The following is a 26,514-nucleotide window of genomic DNA, read 5'->3' on the forward strand; positions in this document are numbered from 1 at the left end:
TTTTTTTTTTTTTTAACACGAGGAAAATATTTTCAAGTGGACATATGATTTTGTGTAATCGTATTCATCGTAGCGTTTTGCCCCTTAGAACTTGTATCAAGGTGTTTGAAGCGACTGCAGAATACTCCTGTGTCAACCATTGATGAGCCACAAAAGTAAGACGATAAAACGGGTATATAGTTATTTATTTATTATATACTTAATTACCAAAGTCAACTACGAGACCGATCAGTTAATTACGTAAGACTACATTTTGCTTTCCTTCTTAAATACATTCAAATATCAGCCTTATATACCACATAACCTATATTAACCTACACGACCACTCTCTAAGTTATATTTTCTATGGCTTTGTTGCATAATTGTAAGCGTAATGCGCATCTCACAACTAAATTGTGGTATTTTAAGCTATGCTTAACGTAATGCACACCAAGAAACATTATGAGAAAATCTGTTAAGCTAGTAGCCTTTTACCATGCGTATAACCTGCATTCTCCAGTGAAATCGTTCGCATTTGGAATGTATAGAAGCTATTGATGAAAACCCTCAAAGGTCTTAATAGCTTTCGTCCAAACAAACCTCAAGCAGACAGCGGAGTTTTCTTTTATATATCTAAGCTTCTAGTTAAGAAAAAAGGTTAAATGCAAAGGGAGGTTTCCAATGGTTGGGAACTGAGTATGTTTATATCGAAGGTGAAAGATAAGTAGGATATAGGAAAGACTGACTTTACATCTGTTTATTTGCTAACCTTTATTAGACTTGCGTACCTTTTTCAACTTTTTTTCCTAACTAATTTCAACGTTTGTTGAACTCACTCTTGTATAGTCCGTGAAATCAAACTAAGATTGATATATCTGAATGAGGACGAAAAGAGTTTATGTATTTACATGTCTCTTCGCTTTGAAAAGTTTCCGTTAAGAGGTAAAATAAATTCATTGTGTGTGATTATTAAAATTCATTTATTTTAGATTAGAATGTTTCTGTATTATTATTTTGAAGTAATACTGTTACCGGTATGCCTAGCTTTTTATATTCATCCTAACCAAAGAGCGCTTATACAGGCTGTTAGCAGAAAAATCTCAAATTTTTTGGCGGGTGAATGCGCTTTCTAAGTTTAAAAGAGCCGCTGTTTGCGAAAAAAGTAATCAGTGTCTTTCAAAAGTGATTGCTGAACTATTTTGATTTAGATTGTCACTTATCCTTAAACACACCCCTAAGGCTAAGGTTGGCGGACATTAGCCTGATTTTACTAAACTAGTAACATCCTTATCCATCTGCAAGCTTAGTTTATGTAGGTTAAATGTGATTTAATACTTTCTCAATATCGTGTGCAGCTGAAGCCTATAACGGGACACGTTATGCTTTTGGTGTCTTACGTATTTTTGTCGTTAACAATTACTTCAGACAGTCGGCTCCAAGCACGAAACAGAAGGTATTTACGCCCGGATAGGGTACATTATGTAACAATTTTGGTATAAAAGGATAAAGCGGTCGTAAGGGTGACGTTTAGGATGGGTAAGCTGTTCTGTTTTCCTTTGCAACTTTAATAGCAACTTTAATTGAATACAACTAAACTGCCTTTTATCGGAACTCATATGATTTTTTGTTCTGACCCGATTGACGTTTTAACGTACTATCATCTAAGGTCAATTTCGTACCGGCAATACAGCATGCGGATGGAACATGAAAATCATTTTCGTTGCGACAAGTTTTACAGGTACTAAATCGGATTTTTATATAGTATTCGCTTGGCTAAGTCTTGGTCTCAGCGTAAATATGCATCTGAGCTGCTATACACTGTTTGCATGACGGTTTCTCGATATAAAAATGTTCATAAGGGAGTAATTCCAAGGGAAAACTCCTCAAGAGAATCAAGAGAAGATTGTTTCTTCGAGAATGCCGAAGGATAAGTGATGTCTACGATAATAATACTATATGTGACCATTGCTCTAAGTAAACTCTCTCTTGTAAACCGGTCGGATGAAAATGGTCTTATGGTTATAATACTTCTATGGTTAAAGGTATATGAACCTTTTCACCCGTCTTTAGGGATAAGGATTATGCTGGGACATGCTGTGGCTCTATCTCACGGTACTAGGTATTCACGATCTTTGTTTAATCGTCTGGAGTATTGTACTCCGGTCGTTTCTAGTAGTACAAATATTTACGGTGTGTCATGACTGTAGGCCAGAGCACTCAAACTTAAACGTTGCAGGCTTGAAACGTTGAAATATTCAAACAAATGTAAACTATCGATTCCATTAATGGTGTTAGCTTGATTACGACTTTTATACAATTTACCTCATTATTAAAGTGAACCATTTCTACTCAGTTCTCTTCTATACAATATGTTTTTCTTACGATCACATACGAGTGCACTAACGAAATAAGCAACACACGCTTATGGAAGAGTACAAGTCGCTCATAATCATAATTTTTGAGATAAAAGTGTGCATCATTAGGACTGCCTAGTTAGAGAACCTTGTTAGCAATAATTAGTAAAAATAGTATTTACAAAGATAGTTTTTATAGTACGTTTCGATTTTTTTTTATACTACGATACGATTGTACTACGTCTTCGCAAAGAACCATCGAAATTTGAGTGCGCTTCCAATGATACGGGATTTAATTTTTTTGATGCTTATTTATTAAATAAATTAGAAAGTGACGTTTTGTATTTCCTAAAATAAATCTTTAGTCAGCGCTATTTTTTTCCCACAATGATAATGTTTTCCAACTGCATCCCTGTACAGTATCTTCTTGCTGAGGTGTGGCAAAAACCGATTTTTGGAAAATACTTCGGTACGATAATTTACCGAATAGGTAGTAAAAAAAAAAGTAGTTGCAAAATCGCCTACCACTTAGCAACATCAAGTATATCCATTCTACCATGTTAGATATTTTTCAAAATTACTCTCTTAAAAAATTCGTAGAAAATAGTCTTAGGAAAAAATTCTCGTTAGCCTATATTTCTTTCTATAGGCTCTGTTCGTAAGACTGGAGGTCAAAGCTGACTCATACGGAACATTGAATGTTACTGCACTATGTAGTAGGGCAGCATTCGTATTAATGGCAGAGTCGAGATTTATTTTTGCACATATTTTCACATGTAATTACATTATACAAAACGGGACATACTGTCGAACGAAACTGTAAGAACCCGCTAGCCAGTCAATCAATGGTAGGAATATATATTATGCTAATATTTGTACTAGAATAATTAGCATGGACTCCATTGCAGTAGCGAGCGGCGGACAACGTTGGTATGAATACCAGGCTAAGGAAGTGAAAATAACCTATTTGTCATGACTTGGCTAAGAAAATGAATCGATCTTTATGTTTACTGAACACCATAATGATATATGGCATACTAAAATGGTTTACAGTAATTAATGCACTTATTTTTTGTAAAAGCACCGGCTAATAGCATCTTCAAGGTATAAATATATATAGGTGGGTGCTCCTCATATTAGACCGATTAAAACAACATTTTCGTCAATTGAAGCCTATTTTCAATTCACTCATTTTTATTATGTGATTCTTTGGACAGCTTGGAATTTCTGTCGAGGATTTTGATATTTTAGTGAGATAAAACGTAAGTCAGAACTTATTATTTATGTGTCTCACTATTTAACAATGAAATAATAGCGAGAACTAATTAATTCTACGTCAAAAGAGGCGTCAGCTATTGTCGAAATTTCGTAAAAATATTGATATCAATCTTTATGATGTTTTCAAAATTAAGGTTTAAATATGGGCAATAAAACGAAGAGCGTTTTTCAAAAAGAGGCAACTTATTGACGTTTTTATCATTGCTACCTTGTTAAGCAATAGCGTTAGTCAACTGATAACCTGATGGTGAAATTATTTCTAATTTTTACTGAAGGAAGTATTTGATCATGGGACGTTTAATGGTGAAAGATTCTATGTTTGTATTTATTTTACATATATATGTACGTGCTTAGAACATAGAATCAAACATATGTTATGAAATAACATGCATGAAAGACTTAGAGAAACAGACGTCTTTTCGTGCATGTTATTTCAAGTACTATGTTCTTGTATCAAATATTTAATAGCAGTAAAAATGATATTAAGTAACATGTGCGCTTGGGTTGTAACAATTGCATTTTATATCATTATCTAATGATAAATCAATTTTAAAATAAAAAAAGTTTAATTTTTCCTTAAATATAATTTAAGTAAATTTTAGATTCTTAATGCTAAATGTACCGATATTATTTGTATAGTTGTTCCGTGCATGTTCGATCAATGTGAAACCTCCAAAGTTAATTTCTACTGATAGGTTGAGTGTTGAGTTTTACGTGCACCAACATTTTGCTGTGTTAACTTCATAGCAACTAATTTGCCTTTTGCAATTGATGTATTTAGATCTAAGTTACTTTTTTTCTACATTTATTAATTAACTATTTGTCTGTTAAATACGTACTAAGTTATTACTCTCGAGAAATCAAGCATTGTCTCTATAGCATTAACATTTTTGTCACTTATTATTGCTTCTGTATCAATGAAATTATTTGTTTTTTTTTCAAGCAAGTTATTTATAAAGACTAAGCAAATAAACCCCGTTAATCCCACATCGTTCTTCGCGAACGGAACAGCGAGATGTATTAAATACGATATCTGCGTATCGTACGCTGTTAAGGAGCGAATTTGGTCTTTGGAAGCTCGCAGATATGTATTCTTCGTTGAACGTTTGTAAGATATTGCCGGGGCCGAACTCTTCACTAGTTTCGTTTAAGCAGTATTTTATAGAAGCCAATCTCTCTTCCTATCTCACCCTATATATATATATATGAGTATTCTTGATTTTTAATAGGTGTAATATAATAAATGTAATGAAAAATAGTATCTTTAATGGATGAAAAGATCAGGCGAACGCAGCAAAACTGCACACCAGGTAAGCTACCTGTATAACAAAAAAAAAAGCATCTTGAATAAGATGCGCACAGACAGAGGAGGCAATAAAGTATTCTCGACGAATTAATATATCGACGACAGCAAATATGAGACCTATGCTGAATTGGTTGTTATTAGCAAGCCTACGGGCTGACCGAACGATAGATTGACCAGTTAGTATATTTGCTACTGCTTCGAATAGCACACAAACAGACAACAAAGAAAAGATTGGACCAATCGTTCGACGAAATCGGCTGTTTCTGAGATCTAACCTTCACGTTTCTGCACCACGCACTCGAACTCCTTTGGTACCGACGAACAGATGAATTGCGGTGGGTTGTTTTGACACTCGATCGATTTTGGTCGATGACAATCCTCGCAGCGTCACTCACTGCGAGGATTGTCATCGACCGAAACGTCGTCTAGTAAAGAACGATTGTCAATTTATCATAGTATACGGTATAGTCGAGACACGTAAGGATGGGCACCTCATTTTTCTACCATACACAGGTATAGTATCGCGCAATTCTGCGACCTCTTTCCTTATTGATTAAGACACTTAGTTTCGCAGACTAACTTGATTACATTTCCTTTATCCCTTCACAAGGATACTTTACCATTTTGCTTTCATCACATGCCGCTTCGGTTCCAGCAGAAATTAAATAGGCTTTGGTCGACTTTGGATCTACTTCTCATTTTTTGTTTTAAGACTTCTTTTTCTTCTAATAATTAATTAATTTGATATCCAAAGTGATTAGACAAGTGTAAAAGTGCTCAAGTCTGCTGGAAATAGTAAATGTGAATGTGCATGTAATGCAATGAAATCCTTAAGAAACAACCAAGTTACAGTATCAAACGAGACCCAAATTACTATAATGGATTTTAAATCAGATGAGAAGAGGTCATTTTTTATCAGGATTTTGTATTAAAAAAAAAGTTTTATAACTAGTGCATTTAACGAAAGCGTATTTATCCACATCATGGCACTTTGCTATTTTTGAGAATGCCAAATCCAGGCGCGATAGAAGTTTTCTAGCAGAATCCTGTAGTAGAGTTTCCCCATGAATTGAAATTCATGCGTGCTGTGTTCTGATCATGTAAGAAACTTCAGAGATGGCCGTTCAAGTTACGTAGCCTTAATGAAAGTTCAAGTTTTACGCATTAGGCACTGTTTCAGACAGCTGGCTTATGTGTGAAACGAACTGCGCTTACGTACAGTTTCAAACCTAGACCATTCACATGCCACGCAGTAGTCGGCACGTTATCACCGCACCGTGCATGAATCTGTGTATAACATGGTGCATACGAAATATAGAAGCGTATTTTATACATATTTGATTGGCAATTCTTTCGTTTCGGGCAAATAATATTTTTTGTAGAGGAAAGATAGAGTTAAGTGGAATCAGGCTTGAATACAGTGTCAATCACGGTCCTAATCAGGGCTTAACCTTCCTGTCTAAGCAAGCAACACCATTAAAAACAAGTTAGTGGGGCTCCCGGACATGACATCTGAGCGCTGCAAATTGAACGATTTCCATGCAACCAACGCAAACGATTATAGTAACACACTGCATGACAGCGGGAAGCGTGCCACGGTACTAGGCAACATCCTAGCCGCACGAGTCTAAGCTTGTCGAAATTTTTGGTAAATTTTCCGAACCGAGAATATTAACCATAATCTCTAAGAAAACAACATAGTAAGAGCTTTTCAACTTCTTCGAAGAATTTCACTCTACATTTACTAATGGAAGAGGGCGGATAAAGTTGAAGCTACTATTGCCAGAAAGCTTTAGACAGCCTTTTTTAATGACTCAATAAGACCTAAAAAAAAAAACCGAATGAAGTTAGAAAACTGTGGCAGGGTGTAATCCGGTGAACAGTACATATGAAAAAGAAGCCGTTTTTGACCACTTCGTTGAAGAAGTGCCGCAGACAACAAAAGCGGTAGAAACACGAAGCGAACATGTTCTAATATGCTCGAAGTTAATATGTTCTGAACGATACCAATTTATAGGCGGATACCATCACCAAATAGAAGTCACCCTGCGAGACCAGGGGTGAAACAGAACTTGCACGCATCCGATCCGCAAAAACAACTTGGTCCCTTCTGGCCTTCGCGTAATTTAAAGACTCATCTAACATTTAAATAAATACCTTGCCGTTCCGCTGAGGCGAACTTTGGTGCGTTTAAGAACTAGATATTTTTCCAATATCCGAAAAAAAAAGCTGCTGTTACTTCTCTGCCAACTACAGCACTAACTAGATAATAAAGATCTTAACACGAATTTCAATACGTTTGAATTTACATCTGAATCGTTGAAGTTACAAGAAGAAAGGATCACTTGCCTTCCCAATAGTATGCTCAAATTGTCAAATCTGTCAACGATCAAGCAATACGCATCAATGTAGACAGCAGTTCCAAGGTTATTTGATGGTCGACACCCAAATTATCGATATGATTACCTCAACTTGCTTTCCTTACCTCACTTTCTTTTCAAGAATACTTTATATTTACCTCCGACTTCGGCAAGAATTTGGGTCGCATACGCGTAGATGATCAAAGAGAAGTATAGAAGTGGAGAAACAGGGTACCTTTTTGAAAGTCAATGATGTATAAAGCTTGACTCTGAAAACCTTTATGGCTCTGTCCCTTATATAATTTAATTCTGTAGTACCATTTCTTATATTTATCAATTAAGTGAGTTACACATTTCTGGACCGAGTGTTCCAGTTTCATCTACCGATTAATCGGTAAGCGTGTCTAAAGCACATTAGAATGGGTCATGCAGTATCACCAATAGACATCGTCAATTATATGTTATTGGCATAAACACTGCCTTATATATAGGTTAAGTTTTACCGGATATATGAAGGGAAAAAACAGGACGCTTTCTACCGCCTTTTCATTGGGATACCGGTACGCAAATTGACGGAAGAAGCAGACTTCAATCCTTCGACCGAAACCATCGCCTTGCAAATCATGTGTCGTACAATTGACAGCAATAAAAGGCACCGAAATTTTCTTAACAGGATGAACGGAAAAGATCGATATTAAGCAATACAAAGCAAAACCCTCTTTTAGTAGACAATATGTACAGGTTCTACGTTAAACGAGTGACGTCATCTAAACAAGCTTAGTCTCTTGATAAAATTTAGTATGCTTATTTCTTCTAGAATCTATTCGATAAGAGACCAATACATTCGGGTGAAGCTTTGTTCTCCTGGCCGTGCAATACCGTCGGTTTAAGACTCGGTATTTAAATTCCAACAAAAAGAAACACATTGCACCTGAAGGCTTCAGTCAGAACTTGCTTTAGCTGCAGATTCGAAGAGAACGTTTTATAAAATTGAAAACGAATAATAGTTGCATAAAATAACGTAAATGTTAATAGCGCCCTTGGGTCTGTGATATGAAATATCAGTGCTGCTTCTTCGAATGATAGGTTAACCTCTGCGTTGAGGAACTACCCTAAATGTCTGTTTTATATGTCCGCATAAAATACTGATAGTAAAATCAATATTATCGAAATAATTGGTCATCGCGTATGTTGGATTAGACCTTGGGCTCCTCGCCCGTCGCCGTGGGAGGTCTCATAACATTTTGGGAATATTTCGTACGTACGTTCAGCACAATAGGCTGAAGTTTCGGATAAACAATTTTGGGAATTCTTGGTTTTAATATGTGGTGATCCAAACGTACGGATCAGTATTAATTTGATTTTTTTGTGAAACAAGTTCTAAGATCTATTGTACACTATATTTTGATTTCAATTAAAGGATTAATTGAGAAAATTAGTTTCTTATCCGGGTAGCAAATTTCAACAAACATTGACGGAATCCCATGGAAACCGAACTAGCACATGGAGTGCTTCACGTGGCCTTTCTTACGTTTCTAGCAAAAAATCTATACCTGGCTTCCTGGCTTCGAATTGTGTATGTTTAATTAAAAAAAGAAAGAGAAGAGATCGGCTAAAAGTTATGTTGAAGGACCCCAAAGTCTGGTTAATATCCAAAAAAGCTGTTTAAGCAAAATTAGTAATATCCGAAACGTAGCGCACGGTAAAGAATCCTTGTTTACAAAAGGCTTGCCTTTTGTAAACAAGGATTTTTTTGGATCGAGGGACGAGGAAAGGACGATCGAAAGGTCACTTATGAACATAGATCGACATTGTAAACAGGCGTTGTCGTTGAAAGATATACTTCTGTTTACTCACTGCAGTGTCAGTCTGCGGCTTCACCAACGTCTGTGGTACGGCGGCAGATGATTCGGTACCAGCAGTGACGCCGTGACTTGTTCCGTGCTCCAAAAAGGAATGAAATCACTAGTTCAAAACGCACCTATGTGACAATAAAAGGCAAGGACAGCTTTTACGGCATCATGCTACACTACAGGCGCGCAGACAGCTCTGTTTCTCTAGGGTCAAGCCCCATTATCAGAACGACACCCGAGCGTTCCTTATACTGGCTGCTTCCATGCTTAATAATATAATACAATTGTTTAAAATACATGGCACCACTTTCCCAAAGAGGAACCACGTTACACCGGAAAAGATGTGCATCATTAGTAGCAGTAACATGCATTTCAGGAAGAGAGATGGAAGCGAATGTCGTTTAAGTATACACTAAGTGTACATGTGCCAATGTACACTTTCGAGGCATGATAATATGCTTATTACTTATTGGTGTCTTTTTTCCAGAAACTGGAAAGTTCGTTCTCATAAAAAATCGAAACTCTGTAGCCCGCCTAATTCGGAGAACCGAATATATTCACAAATTTACGAAAACTTTTGACAACAATCGGTCTCTTGTTTAAAAAAAATTAGCAGACAGGCAGGCAGGCAAGCTTTTTGCAGTCGTTTGCATAGACACGGGTTGCTTAGCATCTCGACGTAAATCTTGAATCTGGATTCGTCTCCCCTCATGCAAATCTCAAATCAGGATTAAAGCGCGATTATTACCACAAATAACTGTAAAAGACGTTTTCTTAGCACTCTCGGTAAATTTAGAATTTCTAGTAGCTTTATTTTATTATGTTTCTAACAAAATTTCTGAGGTCGTCCAACGTTTTTTAGTGTAGTCTTCTCTCTGACTCTTTCCGCAGTAAACTATTTGCACACGCACACACACATACAAATTTGGATCAAACACAAAAATCTAATAACTCTCAGGTTTAAATACGCTGTCCTACAGTGGTCAACTTTGAAGCAACGCTGAAATGTGATTCATTACAATTAATAACCGCAGAAACAAAACTAAATCCAATCGCTGTATGTAAAGCACTAAAAAAAAATTTTCTGATCAGATAGCACAGCTCGAAACGTCGACGGTGTTTCATTAGACGAAATGATGACTCTACAAACACGTTTACACGAGCCGCGTCCATCTGAATCGCCAATAGTTCTGTGTTTAAATTGTGGAAAGTAGTGATAATATAGACTCACCCGTAAGCCGGCGGTGAAAGCAGAGCATTGCTTTGCGTTGACGGTTCGATAGCCATTTTCCCGGTGCTTGATTTGACTGATTGCAAATGTTGCTGTTGACTCGACTTTGGCAGTTTGCTCTGGGACAAGTTGGACATCAGCTGCTGTTGCATCCTGCCCATAGGCATTACAGACTCGTTGTTGTTCAGTAGTTGCGGCTGTGACGCTGAGGAGATCGAATCTATACCCGGTAAGTTCATCTGCCCTGAATCAATATCCTTAGTCAATACTTTTTCAGTTCATGTTATCGTCAGTCGTACAAAAGTTCTTCGCGTTATCTCCACGCACAGATATAAGCTCAGCTCATGTTGGTCAAAAAGATAACGCGCACCTAATAGGCAAATAAATCGTCTACATTTTACTTATTGTTAAAAAAATTTATTTTCTTTAATATCGATCTGACCGTTTGCTCAAGGGTAGTTGTATGTGATTTTTCACAGTACGATAGAAATTAGAGGCGTCTTCCTAGAACTGCTTGTTAACTGATCTCTATCAGACTTCATCGTGTTGTGACCGGACGACGAAGGTACGAATGGCGTATTGTCCACCTCACAACATCGAGGTGCCCGACGTATTAGCACCATGATCTTCTTACATTTATAACCATTGTATTGTTCAATGGATTGAGGTGCCAATATCCAGCGAAGGGTGTACCTCGTGATTGTATCTTTGATCCAGATAAGAGTTTAGCCTAATTGGATAAAGCACATCTTATTTGAAACGGATTATTCTAGCTTTCCGATCAAATGAGATATTATGATAGAGTAAATCAACTTAGCGGACAGCAGACATGTACAGGAAATAGTTTTACGTACATTAATAAATGCAGCAGGCAATGTACTTGCATATCCGTGCAGGAAAGACAGCTGTCCCTTTACATAACATTATATGCTATTATGGAGGCTAAGGATCACGTGATCGATGACAGCAGCTTCTAACAGCTATTTAGCCTTCATAACTGGATTATCACAACAATGAGAAAAAAAATCCTACAAATTAACGTCCGTCCTTTTAACTTAAGCGCTTCCTATAGTAAGACATGGGCAAGACTTGTATAATCCTAATGTGTATATCCGAGGGGCTGACGAGGATGTCGCCTTTTCGTACTGCGCGGCCTAACGCATGATTCTTCACGTGCAGACTGAATCTAGTGGAACGCGTGCCCGCCGTAAAGTAGGGTTACAATAAAAGTACTACTGGGCGTTGTCGAGGAGGCACTTAAAAAAGTTAAATTGTAGAAAAAGTTAAAAGTAAAAATTACTACCTCTGTAGCTCGCCTAACAATTAAACATCAATTTCCCTTAAATAATACTCTTTCCATTTCCAATTGCTCGCTGTTATTTTCACAAAATAGCACTATAAATGTTGTGAGCAAAAGGGGAAACTTGTTATGAAGAAAATTATTTGCTAGATAGATGTAGAGTGTTATAATAGATGTGTGTAGGAATCCAAACTATTTTTCGACCGCAAAACTGAGGATTGGTAATAGGTGTGTATGATCAAGGAGCTGGAAATACGAACGACGTTGCCATTTCCTTTGTTGTCGTTTCCGGAGATAATAATGAAGTAAATCTACGTCAAAGGATCTCTAGTATTCTAGAAGGACACACTTGCTCAAACAGTAAAAATAATTTGATTTACACCGTTAGGCACATTTTAAGGTATTTCTTACAACTTTGTAAAAAGAACGATGGAAAAGAAATACCTTCTCCACACTGTCGCCCTTCCATAAATTAGTTTTTGAAATTCTCTCACCGAAAAGTTCCAGTGTCGAGGTTTCATGTCTTTTCTAAAATATTCACCAGTCATCAGGTCAGTTCAGTAATACCAGACGGTAATATCTACCAAACGGAAACGACTTGCGGAGGTATCTTCAAATTATTAACCTAGCTTGTATCTTTACGGCATAGGGATACACAAAGCAATTTCGCTAAGCACGTTGAATTTATCTGTGGAAGAGCAATGTATTGGCAATTAATGGCTTGCTTCATTAACATCAAGCTCAGCGGGACTCAAACCAACGACCTTTAGCTTTGCAGCCAGAAATTTAGCCGTGCAAGTCACCGCTACGATCACAGCCATATTTGGAATTTTATACCAGCGGAGCGTTTGCTAGATCAGTTCAGATCTATAATCTGCGAATACTAAGCCCTGAGACTGGCCATTCCGTTAATCTAGGAGTGAAAGGTCGTCCGCTCTTTTGGAATTTTTACTGAGAGTATGTAGGCGTTGCTTCATTGGACTACATTAAAGTGTCCTTGTTGATTTCAGATTTCTACTTAGCCACTGAGTGAGATAGAACGAGATTACGTATAAACTTTTTGTTCACTCTTCCTTATTTCCTCCCTGTGTGGAGAGTTGTCACCATTCCATCCATTTTTTTGGTGTAGATGTCGTCGCTATCGTAAGGTCCAACGTCTCGCCAGGCACCCTTTCGAAGAGCTCTCGCGCCAGGTTATCTCACGGAAACATTATGGCTAGCACCGCTACCACTCGCATCAGCAGTGTATTATTATATGTACGGGCGACCCGAGGTGCGACGGTTCCTTGCGTCGATGACAGTCTCCCTATTGTTTTTGGGGTTCAGTGCAATGTCGCCCCAGACTAAACAGGCGTACAAGGCTGTTGATTCCGCTATTGAGGCCGACAGCTTTTATTCGTGCTAGATTTAAGCCCACTCTGAGAATTCACGTCAGCCATATGTAGTTAACACAATCGAAATTATCGATCTAGTCGGAAATTGTACGAAGCAGATCGCTGCGTTAAGTAATTTTCTTTCGTTACGTTAAGTACATTGTTTACAAATCTTATGACGAACAGAATGTTATTTTGCGCACATCAACCGATGCTGATCTCATTTTGAGGGTTTTCCTAAAAAGTTTACTTTGGCCATTGCTGTATCAGTTATCTACCATTGCTATTCACCGCTCAAAGTACAAAACGTGTCAACCTGATAGTGCGTGACTAGTGCTTTTCACCCCAGTGCGAAATAATCCTCCATTCCTAATAAATGATGTGTTTTACTTATCCTATATATCAAATTATTAACTTTATGATTGATTAAGTATTAAAACCTAAAAGATAAAAATGTGTCCGCAGCCGACGTGTCTTCTTGTAAGTACAGAAGAATATGATAATCTTCCGTTGATTGAAACGATGCGCCTGTTGACTGACAACGAGCACTTATATGTCGAGAAGATATCGTATTCAAGCAGCGATGATCACAGAGAAAACAGGGTGCTCGGTAAATCCCGCTAGGTAATCTATAGTGTAACTCATAAGTTAACAGATATAGTTATGCTTTTATCCTTATAAGCAGAATTAAACAAAACTGATTTAGATAAAGGCTAAAAAAAAACATATATATATTTAGTAGCTGATTAGTAGGATTAGACGGTCAAACATAAAAGAGTTAACGGACTCTAATGCGATACATTTTAGAAATATTTTACATAGGTTATTTTATTGGCAATCGTTTATACTTAGACCTATATAATATTAATAGGACGAAAGTCAATAAAGGAATTTGGATCCGCTAAATGCAATGATCTGCGAAAGAAAGTGCGCTTTGTTTGGATCGAGCTAAAAACGCAAGAATACGACTTTTATGTGACAAAACAAGACGCTAACATAGTTGTGATTATTAAAAAAATTCAACCAGTCACAATAATAGACTAATGTTAAACGTATGTTTTGTTCAGTCGATAATTAATCTTACATGAATGAGTTCGTTTTTCGTGTATATTAATAATTAGAAATTTATATAATCCCATTCTTTTTGTAACTATATCTGTGTAAGGGGACGAAAGCCGTACTTGTGAGCTATTGTACGAATGGATCACTTGCAAAGAAAACACGTTCGCTGGGAAGTGCTTAGGGCAGTTATCTTTTAACTGAAGTGCTTCCGAGGATTTGGTAAAGCCGTAACAAATCGGTGCCTAGTAAAAACCACTTGGGAGCTCTTTTTCAGTTTAAAATTAGCGCGTAGTACTGTATTGTTATCTTTAGATACGCGTTTTTCTATGCGTATCGACGTAATTGCGGAAACCTATGTTTATGCATACATGCTATGACGCCATTACTACTCGATCAATGCTGAAGAGTTCTATTAAAGCGACGATATAATATATAGAGTGATCCACTCAAAATTATCAGATTTCAACCTAACAAAAATAACATTGTTGCCACCGTGCCATAAAACAATAATGTTTGCCATTACGTTCTAAATTTGGTGTTACCTAGATGAGCGCCACAAGACATCTTCTCGTGATAAAAACGAAATACCGCATCGTCGACTACGCATTTTTCGTGTGTTTTCGACATAATTGCCGAAATGTGAAATTCGATGGTCTTCTCTAAATCGTCAACAGAGAAACAGACATCTTGCTTTCCAGAAAATGGCAACGCCTAGTAGAGCAACGCTACATCAATAGAGTGGATGCCTATAAGGTGGATCCCTCCCTAGACATGGAGCATTGACGAAACTTATCTATCGGTAACTGCGTGATGGTGACAGCTAACAGGTACTTATGTAGCGCAAGCCACGCGCGTGCTATGAACTTTGTCACCAAAGAGCATAAAGCACGTCTACCATGCAGTAAATGATACTAGATAACTGTCTACAAGTTCATAGAAGAAAGATAGTCTTTGCCGGCAGTAGAGAACAGTTTCTTCACATAAACAACTTGGCTGTAGCTCAAATCCGCACTTGAAAATGGATCACCCTATAGATTACCGTCTGGAACTGTTTGCAGCTGCTCCAGTAAATTCAATTGACTTAAAATAGTACCATAATAATGAGTTTACGTACATTTAATATTGGTATATGGACACAATTCTGAGCCCAGCATTTAATCTTTGTTCAAATAGTATCCACAACCCTCTAATAGGAACCTAGATGTATGCCTCTTAATAATAACGTAGCATAGCTAAGCCTGTGAGCAAGAAGCCAGTTAGCAAAGGGTTAAGCTGAACAAATTACTAATTTTATCGGTCAGTTTGTCACAGGGTACCAACATCCAAATCATCATATTTGAACAAGTTAGTACGCTGTAAAACGGCCGACTTATTCGATTGTGGACACATGAAGGAATAAGATGTGGACTTCAGCAATATATAAAGGAGACATAGTATAGAATAGAATAAAAATGATATACAAGAAAGTAGATAAAATGGTGGAGAATAAGAGATATAGCGAGACGCTACCTCTCGGCGGTTTGGGCCTCTTTGGCACATCTGGCGGGGTGAACGTTGGACCACCACTCTGTGCTAGACCGCCTCCTAGCGTACTTTCATCTGCAATGCGTTACATCACCACAACAACAACAACAACAACAACAACAACAGGAAATACAACAACAGCACTATAATGAAGACTAGCGAAACCCATAGTTAATAGATGGAGAGGAAAAGGCAACAAATATCAGCTACCATTAATCAGCTCCTAACCTCTAAGACAAACGTTGCACGAAAAACAGGTATAACAAGAACATCAACAACAACAACAACAACAACAACGACGACGATGACAAAAACGACATTTCCTATCGCTACTACTCCACCTCCATATGATTGCTACACTGACACTGTTACTTGAGTTATTTCTACAAGAGCATTCAGTCCACCATGGTTATTAAAAATGGTGGATGAACATATTATAATGTATTTGTTGTACATACATGTGGGCATATCCATATAACATATCTGGTGGCTCAACATTAAATGTTTAAAGCAAGTGATTGTTTAACTAAGATTTCGCTCATATTGAACATAGGGCGCTACTGAAAATTCTAGAATTTCGATAACAATCTACCGCATATCTAGTAATCTATAGATAATCGATAATCCAAAGGCATTTTCTCGCCTTGCAAGGGCGATATTCTTAAGTTGCGAAGCTGAAAAACGAAAATCAGGCCATCCAGGCGCCGAACATTGTATGGACATGCTCACATAGATCACGTTCACCCTAGACGCCAAAACAGGGTACTAAAAAAGCATCTCAGGACACACGAAAGATCGGTTAAACGTAAATCATTCCTGTGTTTCTTTTGCATTCCGCAAGTCAATTGTGGGAACAAGAAAAAATACTACAGAAATAAATTGCTACAGTTATTAAAGAGATTTAGTCGTTTACGATTTAATGTGTAACTATTCGTACATATTTATCAACACGTAAAAACAACTGACTTGTTTAAACATTACACAACCATTCTCCATTTTTTCTTTACTTCTTAGTATAAAATAACTGTAAAACGAAGAAGAATGGAATAATGAAATCATCTCTAGCATTGTTCAAATAAGACATTTAATCAGATACAGGATACACCGTCACACGATATCAAATTGATTGATATCAGTTACTGGGTGAGTCGTGGACCAAGAGACTATCCACACATATCATACATGATAAAAGCATTTCCTTGCTAGAAATTTTCTGCTAGGTAGCTACACATCTTCAAGCTATCGACGAGACCGATGAAACGGAAGCGAGCACACGGGCAATAATGTCGCATATACATTGAAGACTAAGGCGTCTGTTGCTGAAAGCCATCACGGACAGTTAAGATTATCGTACCTACTCGAGCAAAACCTGTACCTGCTTGTGTTTTTCTATTATTATTTCTATTTCTTTTGGCATTGAATGGTTTCATTTAAAAAGAAAAGTGCATCAATTGGTCTTTTTTTCTCCATTTGACCATGCGCTGAATAGGTACGCAGAAGTCAACAGGCATGCATTTCACGTAGTTACAGTTAAATCGAACAATACTTAACAGAAAGCCCGATAAACAAGTAAAAAATACAGCGAAAAAAAAAATATATATATATATATATTGTGTCACAACTGGAAGGCTCTTAGTTTAAAACTTTTAGCTATGGTTAACGGTAATATACTACCTTATGTTCAAGCGGCGCAGTATATTGAAGATAGTTTCTTGTACAGTATTGGCAAGTTTTTAGCTCTTCTGAAAAACCTCAGTAAATATTCTATTGGGTACTAGGCATGCAATAGGGCGGTGCTATTAAAAAGCTATTTCCGAATTCAAAATTGCACACATTGAAAACACATGCTCAGAGTCCACTAAATAATTAATAACAGCTTTATGTAAATTTAGCGAAATGAGGTTCTTGTTTTCAGACGAAAGTGCACGTACGTACGTACGATGTGTAGTTAAATATGTATGCACAGTTTACGTTTGAAGTACGGAATCCAGATTGAAGGCAATTACAAGGTGGGCATTGTTTTTGTATTCACGTAAAGCGGAAAAGCAGCTTCAAAGACGCTCTGTTATGTGCATGCAATATGCTGTCTGGTTGTTATGTGGCCAGGCATAAACGAACATGGAAGAAAGAAGAAACCGTTACCCATATGCCCACTATAATTTATCGAAGAGTTCCATAGTAAACGAACTATCATAAGGTGCTAAGTGTAAAAATGATTTAACAAAGAGTTACTCAATAGGAATGATATCAGCTAATTGCGACCAGAAGAACGAAAAAAAAATATTTACTGGTGGTAAGCAATATCAATCTAATAATAATAATTCAACAAACATCTTGTTGTCCTTCTCTATGCAAAAAAAAAAAAGCATGTATGTTTGATACTGCTCGCGTTAGTGCAACCTGACAGTAAAGAGTAATGCTCTTGAAATGTAGATAAAATAAGTTATTTACGAAGCAGGAGGTTATTTAGATCATAGTTATGCTTAATTTGGCTGTGGTGTGTGGTTTGCTCTACATATTAAGATTAGCAGTTTCGGGATATGTATTATTACACGGGTTTACGTAAAAGGCGTAAAAGCGAATAAACGTAACAAAATGTATTTAAGTGGAAGGGACACATTCGAACGATAGCTCTACAAAGAAACCTTTGAATTTGAATTTTCTCTCAATGTCGCCACTTGCTAAACAGGAAGCCGCCATACAGATCGTTGATTCGGTAAGGTCCATCGTAAATCAAATTGCAAGCCATTCGCATAGCAGGTTGGTAATCAAAGTTACCCTTGAACGCTTTAATGGCGTCGAGAAGGTGAAATTCAGCCATCCAAGCAGAATCAATGTTTGCCTACAGAGGTGATGATGGTATAAGCACATTTATATGCGAAAGGGGGTAGCAGACAATATCGATGATGACAGTAACAACGCAAAATTTTCGATCCAAATTCAATAAATGATGAAAACTAAGTAGGCTACATTTAAAATGGCGTCAACTCAATGTAAAGGCCAAATTCTTAACTCATAATACCATAGTATAACAGCTAACGTTACCAATGCACATTATAATAGCAATAATTTAATAAATAAAAAAAAAACTGAAATTTACTTTTAATAAAAAAAAGTAAATTTCAGTTACGTCTATTGATCGATACAATGTAATGAGTCTATTTGTTTGTCCATATTTTCAATAAAATTAATTATCCGTTTATTATTCGGTTCAGGTTTTAGATTTTCCAGAATTCAATAAAGATCACCTTAAATCCTGGCTATTTTCCTGGAATTATACTCTTTCCTAACGCGTGCTACAAAATGTAATCACATTTATAATCTGCTTAAGAACATTTACGTCAACAGAAGTATACCACTTATTTTTTAAACCATTTAACCTATGAGCTTATTTGTATGAATACGCCATCAATTAGACGTACGACGGGGACTTCCAAGTATCATTCGCAAGCTTTACCGGCGTTCAGGTGGTACAATGCCATACAAATTCGACAGACGTTCACTAAACGATGAACTATCCAACGTTATGGTTAGAAGAAATATGACGATGGCACAGTTTTGTGGATTCATATATAGCGCTTTGTTCCGCTTAGATGAATATAGTTTCCAATTGTAATCAACTTAATACAGCTTATAGGTTCTGTGACATGATCTTAAGCAGGCCAGGTTTGTATATTAGATATAGGTTTGTACTATGCTTTGGCTAAATTAGGACTGTTATTAGCTACTTATTTGTGGTTTGAAGAATGCGTTCACCCGAAACTGAAATGAAAGCTAGTTCAGAGTAGGAATGTCAACAGATTCGCAGCCATAGTGAAAAAGTGTTCTATTGTTCTCTAATTTCCAACTTTTTCAAAAAACTGTTGGTAAAAACTTCGTTTTCAGTCTCAAATCGACGATCTGCTTTGTTACGAATTTCCAAAGGGCTTTCGCAAACTACAAAGAGTATCTTTAAAAGACGAAACGAAAGATCTTCGATAGAGTTTGTCTTCGATAGATGGCATAAAAAGTTAGCAAATTGTCGCAAAATGCCATCTATAATTTCTACTGCGGAAATTCATCCTTGTTTTAAGCAGAGTTGAACCGTGTAAGTGAGTTTAAAACCTTTCGTGCACATTCGGCTCCTGAGGACTCTTGTATTTTTGGGCCTTTCGATTTTCTATCAGCCCAAAGTTTAATTCCAATGAATTTTTCATACCATTTTGACAAGCCTACCCTTACCAACTATCACTTTTTGAAAGTTATCAACTTTTCTTGAAAAGTTGTTCACAGACGAGTATTTTGAAGATGACTAGCGAGCGGTTTAGCCCTGGATTGAAGCTGCTACCAAGCGAAACAGAGGTTACCCTGAATAAACACAGTCGTTAGGAGGAACAACCAACGCATGCATAACATCTCGTTGAAATGTGTTTTTTTATTTAGATACAATTTTGGATGATTCAAAAAAAGAATCAGTTTAGACGGCGCACCTTGCATGTATATATGCCCCCCATATCGAAAACGACTAGGGCGATTATTGAAGCTTTTGTGCGTTTGACATACTGTAGAATAGATATGTTGGAAAACACCTGTCTTGTTATTTAAGCCACCGATTCATTCCTGTTGCTCCGCAAATCACGACCTCTTACACGAATCAACTTATCTTCTAGGTCGCCCGTTGTGATAGCTTTGATTTTTTATGCGTTGTATATAAAGTTTGCTTTGCTAAGCTGCTTCATATACCATAACTAAGAATTACAAACGAACACAACTTGCCGTTATTTTCCATTGAGTTGCTTAGGACCTTTTTGTGAAAGAACTTGGCCGTTCTGTTTGGAGTGTTTTTGACAATAACGGACTAGCCCTTGAGAAACATAGCGAGAAAAATATCCATCGCTCTGCGGCACTGAACGACCCACGCGAATAGACAGCGAAAATACTACAAAGAGCTGATTTTCCGTTCGAGTTGCATAATCGGGCTATGGAAACCAATGATAAGCCATTCTCAACATTAGGCTGCAAAAATAAGCCTCATATATTATAAGCATGGCCAGATTGACAGCGAGTTTGCGATAAACGGTATTGTAGGGCTGCATAGTACTATACGAGCAGAAAGGGCTATTCGGGGTCCTACCAGTAAGATCAATGAAAAAAATAAATATTTCCAATTCCAAAATATTGAATTGTTTTTGGCATACAAGGACATGCACCGACTTCAATAGCTTTCTAATAGTTTAATCGCCCTACGCAGTGACTACTAAAGAGGATCCATTATCTAATTAATGTGGCTTTCGTGTCATTATTATAGTGACCGATAGAACTAATCATTACTATTGCAAAAAATGTATAGTTTCCATACAAATATTTCTATTGTAATTTTTTTCTTTTTTTAAATATATTTAAAAATATATTGGGGATGGCGTGAAATGCCTCTTGTCGCGTCATCACGATTTCGGTATTATATGGCATTATAACACAAGTTTGAAATTGCCTAGTAATACTTCTTCGGTATACGACTTTTGTGACAATAGTTTTTGCATCTCGTTTTTTGCTATCTCTAAAGATCATGCTGGATACGATTTCCTGGTGGCTACATAAACATGTATGTTTCAATATAGTTCTTTTAGCGAAACGTATTATTGATATGTCGTCTACCAACTGAATTTTTCGTAGGCTTACGAAGACAAAAGAGTAACTTCTTTGGCACAAGTATGCGCTTTACGCTTTAGGCGTAAAATGATGTGTTTTCTATAGATCTTATTAGCTCAACAAAATGGTCTTTGTTGACATGAATAGGAATAAACCAAAAATATCATCATCGATTATCAAAAACAACTTTGAGCAAAACATGGACATTATCGGGTGTTTGGGATTTAGATATTTGACACAAATAGACAGACACCAGTTACCAAACATCGGAAATTTACTCATTCCCGACCATTTGAACACCGAATTTACTGACTCCGAAATGATTCACTACGTGACTGCGTTCGGCTATTAGTTAATCAACCGAGTCATTTCGGCAACTGATAAAAAATATTTAAAGAAATCTAAATTAAGCGGTATATTGAGCAAGTATACGAGCAGATTAAATAAACGTAACGGCGATGAGAAAAAAACACAGAATAAACAATCGCTTAATAGTCGATAAGTAATCGGTAACCATTATCGTACTCTTAGATCGACAAGTACCTCAAGTGCGCATTAAAATCTATAAATCAAAAAATTGATCTGCCTTGGAAATGAATAGAAGAGAATATTTATTTAATACACCTAATACTAATAATAATAACTAACTCGAAATATTAGTTCAACCAATCAATCATTTTCGGCAAAGTATAACTTTACGCCAAATAGGGAATACGATCTTCATGACCCGGCGCCTTAATCATGGGCTTTTCTGCAGTATTTGTAACAAAATAAGCGCAAAGGTTTCCAAAAAAGGACGATCTCTAGGTTGCACATAATTTGCGACTTGAGGGAGAACATATCTGAAATTATTAATGATTTGAACTGAAGTGCACTAGGTAATTCATTAACGGAACATTGAAAACGAATTTTTCCACAGTCGACTGTGAGTTAGTCATTGAGAGTCAATACAAACAGACAAATGAATCAACCCACCAATTTAAGTCTCAACATGATGATTAACATTCTAGCATTGATGCACAATCAAGCAATCGATGATCCCTTGCCATATATAGCAAAATTAACAAACACTTTCACATGTATATATTTATATATATATATATGCTTTTCATCTGGCTGTCTTGATCATCGATGGGCGCACTACATTCATGTTGATGGAATAATCAGCTTGTGGACTAACCATTCAATCAATCGACCATTCACTTCAATTAAACATGGTGACTACGGCCTTCTCAGTCAATCGGTCGAGACAAAATCGATCTATCAATGGACCGTAAAACATATATATATATATATATGAGTAATAGATCAATCGATCGATCACTCAGTTGTGTATAAAATGTACTGTAGTATCATCGAGCAGGAGCCATTATCACCAACCAATGAAGCACCATCATATTTCGACTGGTGCGGCGGGCAGCTTGCGATGCTCGTTCGATCAGCCAGTCAAATCACTGAGACCAATCAATCAATCAATAAATGCTCAAAACAAAGGGGTTAAGGACATCTAGGTGAAAAGAAAATATATATGTATATATATATATATGTATACACACATATATATATGCGTCAATATCGATAATGTTATACGACGATTGATACTTGTACGGACAAACATTAGATCATTAACCAATAACGAGAAGGGATTGTTGGTACATGTAGTCTGAATGACCTGAATCAATCGATCGTCATTTCGAACTCAGAAATGAAAGGAATCAGCCAATTATCACTCAATAACTGGGAGGAAGGATGGACATATCAATAGCGATCATCGAATGATGTGGACATGTCAATAAGCAGCAATCAACGTGGACCTACTTGCTCGGCTCACGGCTTGAACTGCGCGAACGCCCTTCTTAAACAGACCGACGCCACCCACGACCGCTGCTGGTATTCGTAAGAGAGGTGAGGCCACAGGTGAATCGATAACATTGCCGCGTTAATGTTAACCTTCATGTTAATAATAAGATACTCGACCATTGTTAATAGTATTACTGTAAAATAAGTTCACCCTTAACAAATTGCATTATTATTGTGGTCCCAAAGTAACACACAACGACAAAGAAGTTAGTGCAATATACGTATGACTATAAATAAGCATATCCATGTGTTTTGACGCGTAGTATGTGCGTGTGCACAGTCACTACATTAAAATATAAATATTATTCTTATATACACAAAATCTATGTAGGCATCCATCAACATTTATTAACATCATACAATGTATATTGTTTTTTTATCTACAACAAATGGGCAGGTTATATTCGTATTCCTGTTTGCCAATTACTGTATTTACAAGAACGAAACAAACAATCATCATTAGTCGCGCTAAGCGCGTAATGTTCGATGATGCAATTTTAGCACTCAGGATGTAAAATAAATATTGCTTAAAGTACACACGGTTGCAGTAGGATTTGCCAGAAAATACAGAATGGCCACATCGGTTTCTCTTCGATTAGTGAGCTCTACCTTCAAAGATATTTAACGTGAATGCCTACGAGCGAACTTGTGATGCATTAACTTGAAGTAGTAAATTTCTCAGATCAGAACGTTTATGAGAGGCAGGTGAAACAATTAAGCCAGAGTGAATTAAGAAAACTCTGGAACTCCAAGGCAATTTGGGCGGATACAATTCAAGGTGCTAACTATGAGAAGATGACTTTAAATGTAAAAAATGAGTTGTTTTGCCTGAAGAAAGTCATTGCCAGTTCAAGTTTAGAAGTACCATTTACGCCCATATAATTATGTTGTCAGAACAACCGTTGCAAAATTATGAAGTAACAATGCAGCTTTCATTAAATCACAATCTTTACAAAAGTATTATATTGATTCGTATTATAAAAATGTGGCTTCATACATTAAAAAAGATCACAACAACAATCGATTAAAAACATTTAAGAGGTAACAAACCCTACATCGAAGCTTCGATCAATTCCAGTGATCAGATGATATCAGTGACTTATGTATATTCATATATATATATATATATATATATATTCAAAATGCACACAAGCTATTAATGCAAATAGCGTATGGTGATAAGTTTGGGCTATTGTCCATTATATACTACTGCTCCTAACAGATGGGAATTACTAGAACGTGTAGGAGTGTTTCTTTCAGATGTATCAAATTAATCAACTGCAGGAAGGCTCTCGGCAAGTGAATTTGTACCTAATTAACTCAGATTTTGTCGATGAAATTATTCTTTCGATCTTCATTTCATGAGAATTGACATTTGCTCTTATTTTTTTCCAGGCTATACAATTTCTTTCATTATTTTAGTACATCAGTAAAGGAACTGATCGAGGTTTCGACCGAGTCTGATAAAAAGTGACTGCTTGTAATCGAAAGAAGTCTAAAATTTGATGGAAACACTTTATAAACGAAGCCTCGTATTAGCTATACCAAGTACATCCGTTTGTGGAATTACAAACTAAAGATTCAACCTAGTATTAGAGAAAAAGTTTTTAAAAAATATACTAGCAATATGATCCCAGCCTATTTTTTGGGCTGCTCGGTTTTGGAAGCTGTTGTTCGCAAGGTCAGGTGGATGGGCAACAAACGTGAAGGAAGGATTGGTTGACACTTAGGTATTTATAGGAAGGGAAAAGGTTTTTGACAAGCGCGTTTCTAGACCCTGGTAATAATAGAATGCCAGATTATGTTGATCAAATAGGTTCTCGGCGCACCACGGAAGCATTTTCAAAGAACATTGTCTATTTTTTGAGTCCTCTTATATTAGTCTTCATTGTGAATATATTACGGAAGCTATTTAGTATCTGTTTTAGAAAATTGATATAGATTGGCTGGATGATTAGTATCGAAATGCGTCGAGAAAGATATTTCTTGTTAGGATCAACTGATAAAAAATAAGTAAACGTTGTTCAGGCGTTTCATCAAAATATAGTTTGAAGGGCCGATTTAATCAGAATCCATGGAGCAATGGTTAAATGCTACCATCACAGTTAGGCTGTAATCGAGGGTTACAATTAGAGCAAGTTTATGAAGGGATTACATTATCAAATAAAAGCTCGAAGTAGACGTTATTAAGCGAACTCGACGTGGTTGATTAATCTAGCATATCTGTAGGTTTGTGCACTTCAACTACCGGAATTTTAAAGGTCGCTATATCTGTTAGGACCGTCCTTAGCTTAGTTGGATTGAGCGTTTAGGGGGATTCGGATAATTATTTAGGGTTCAAGGAAACATTGTATTTGTGAAAGAAGGGTAGTCTAACGCAGGAGAATGATTTACTTATTTGTGAGGATAATGGCACATATATATAGCTTTTATTTTGGCTGTCATGAACGATGTTCACTCGATTGTGAAAAGGTATAAAGAGGTGCAAAGTAAAACATAAGACCAATAAAGGCAATAGGGAAAAGATCAATAAGAAAGCATGTTAGGCTGTGGCGGTTTAAGTGTTTAGATAGTAGAGCGACTACCTCAAGGAGATAGAAAAGTGCATTAGAAAAACTGAGGTGCGCCAGTCGAAATGCTCGATGCCGTGTAACGTTGCACCAGTCAAAGTTACAGCAGCAGCGACAATAGCAGCCAAACAGAATCTATTCTAAGAATATTTATGTGAATTGATTCCACAACCAGTCAATCAGTGTGTGAAAAGAGCTCATGAAATGAATACTCGCAAAGACTATAGATATATACATATATTGTGTTGAAGCTAAATGTGCTCATTACACAAATGCAGGTACTATCTATATTGATAAAAATCCTCTAAACAATAAAGAATTACATAGTATATGGACCAGTAACGATCATATGAATGGAGAAAAGAATACAAGATGAAACAATGTAATACGTGACACCAAATGAAAAGTGAGATGACCAAAATGAAGAAGATGGCGGACAGCTCAGCTCTGAAGCCACGATTGAGCTTGATTCTTTTTTCCTCGTTTAATTTTCGTTAGGTACTGTTTTCCTTTGATGAACATCAACACTATGTCTGACAACAACAGCTCATTGAGATGCTTTAGCTGAATAGCAGAAATAGCGGCACTCATGATGATACCCAAATGAAATACGGCTGCTGGCCCTTATATGGAGAATAGTGCGTCAAATGGAAATTACGAAACAGAGAATTGTGTCTGATATTAATATCTAATATTCGTATACGAATCATGACGCCCTGAGAAAGCTAGCCCGTCAATAATTTTTAACCATAATTTTCCCATTAAAACGTTACCGATTATTTTGTAAAAATGCCGGCTCGTCTTAGCCTCATATCCTCAAGGCGCGCGGAACGAGC

The 26,514-nt window shown here is 36.8% G+C and overlaps 1 protein-coding gene and 1 long non-coding RNA gene across 15 annotated transcripts in view; one reads left to right on the forward strand and one right to left on the reverse strand.

The window, feature by feature from the left end:
- Positions 1-26,514, forward strand: part of LOC147752679 (uncharacterized) — a 72,063-nt gene that overhangs the window by 26,208 nt on the left and 19,341 nt on the right. For 7 of the 13 annotated variants that reach the window (XR_015313468.1, XR_015313461.1, XR_015313473.1 and 4 more), the window contains one exon: positions 10,475-10,590. The exons of 2 other annotated variants lie outside the window; for them this stretch is intronic. This is a non-coding gene — a long non-coding RNA (uncharacterized LOC147752679). Of the gene's footprint in view, positions 1-10,474; positions 10,591-12,790; positions 15,595-22,951; positions 23,154-26,514 lie in introns of those variants that run through there. 4 more of the 13 variants (XR_015313465.1, XR_015313466.1, XR_015313463.1 and 1 more) reach the window with 2 other exon arrangements.
- slo (calcium-activated potassium channel slo) overlaps positions 1-26,514 on the reverse strand; it is a gene marked incomplete at its 5' end in the record, with an annotated part of 76,630 nt that overhangs the window by 17,233 nt on the left and 32,883 nt on the right. Inside the window, 2 exon segments of one of the 2 annotated variants that reach the window (XM_086970928.1) lie at positions 10,362-10,566; positions 15,606-15,695. In XM_086970928.1, the coding sequence (XP_086827054.1) occupies positions 10,362-10,566; positions 15,606-15,695 (295 nt within the window). 2 annotated transcript variants of the gene reach the window in all.

Source organism: Varroa jacobsoni, unplaced genomic scaffold, assembly GCF_002532875.2.
Source record: "Varroa jacobsoni isolate VJ856 unplaced genomic scaffold, vjacob_1.0 scaffold_1087, whole genome shotgun sequence".
NCBI lineage: Eukaryota > Metazoa > Arthropoda > Arachnida > Mesostigmata > Varroidae > Varroa > Varroa jacobsoni.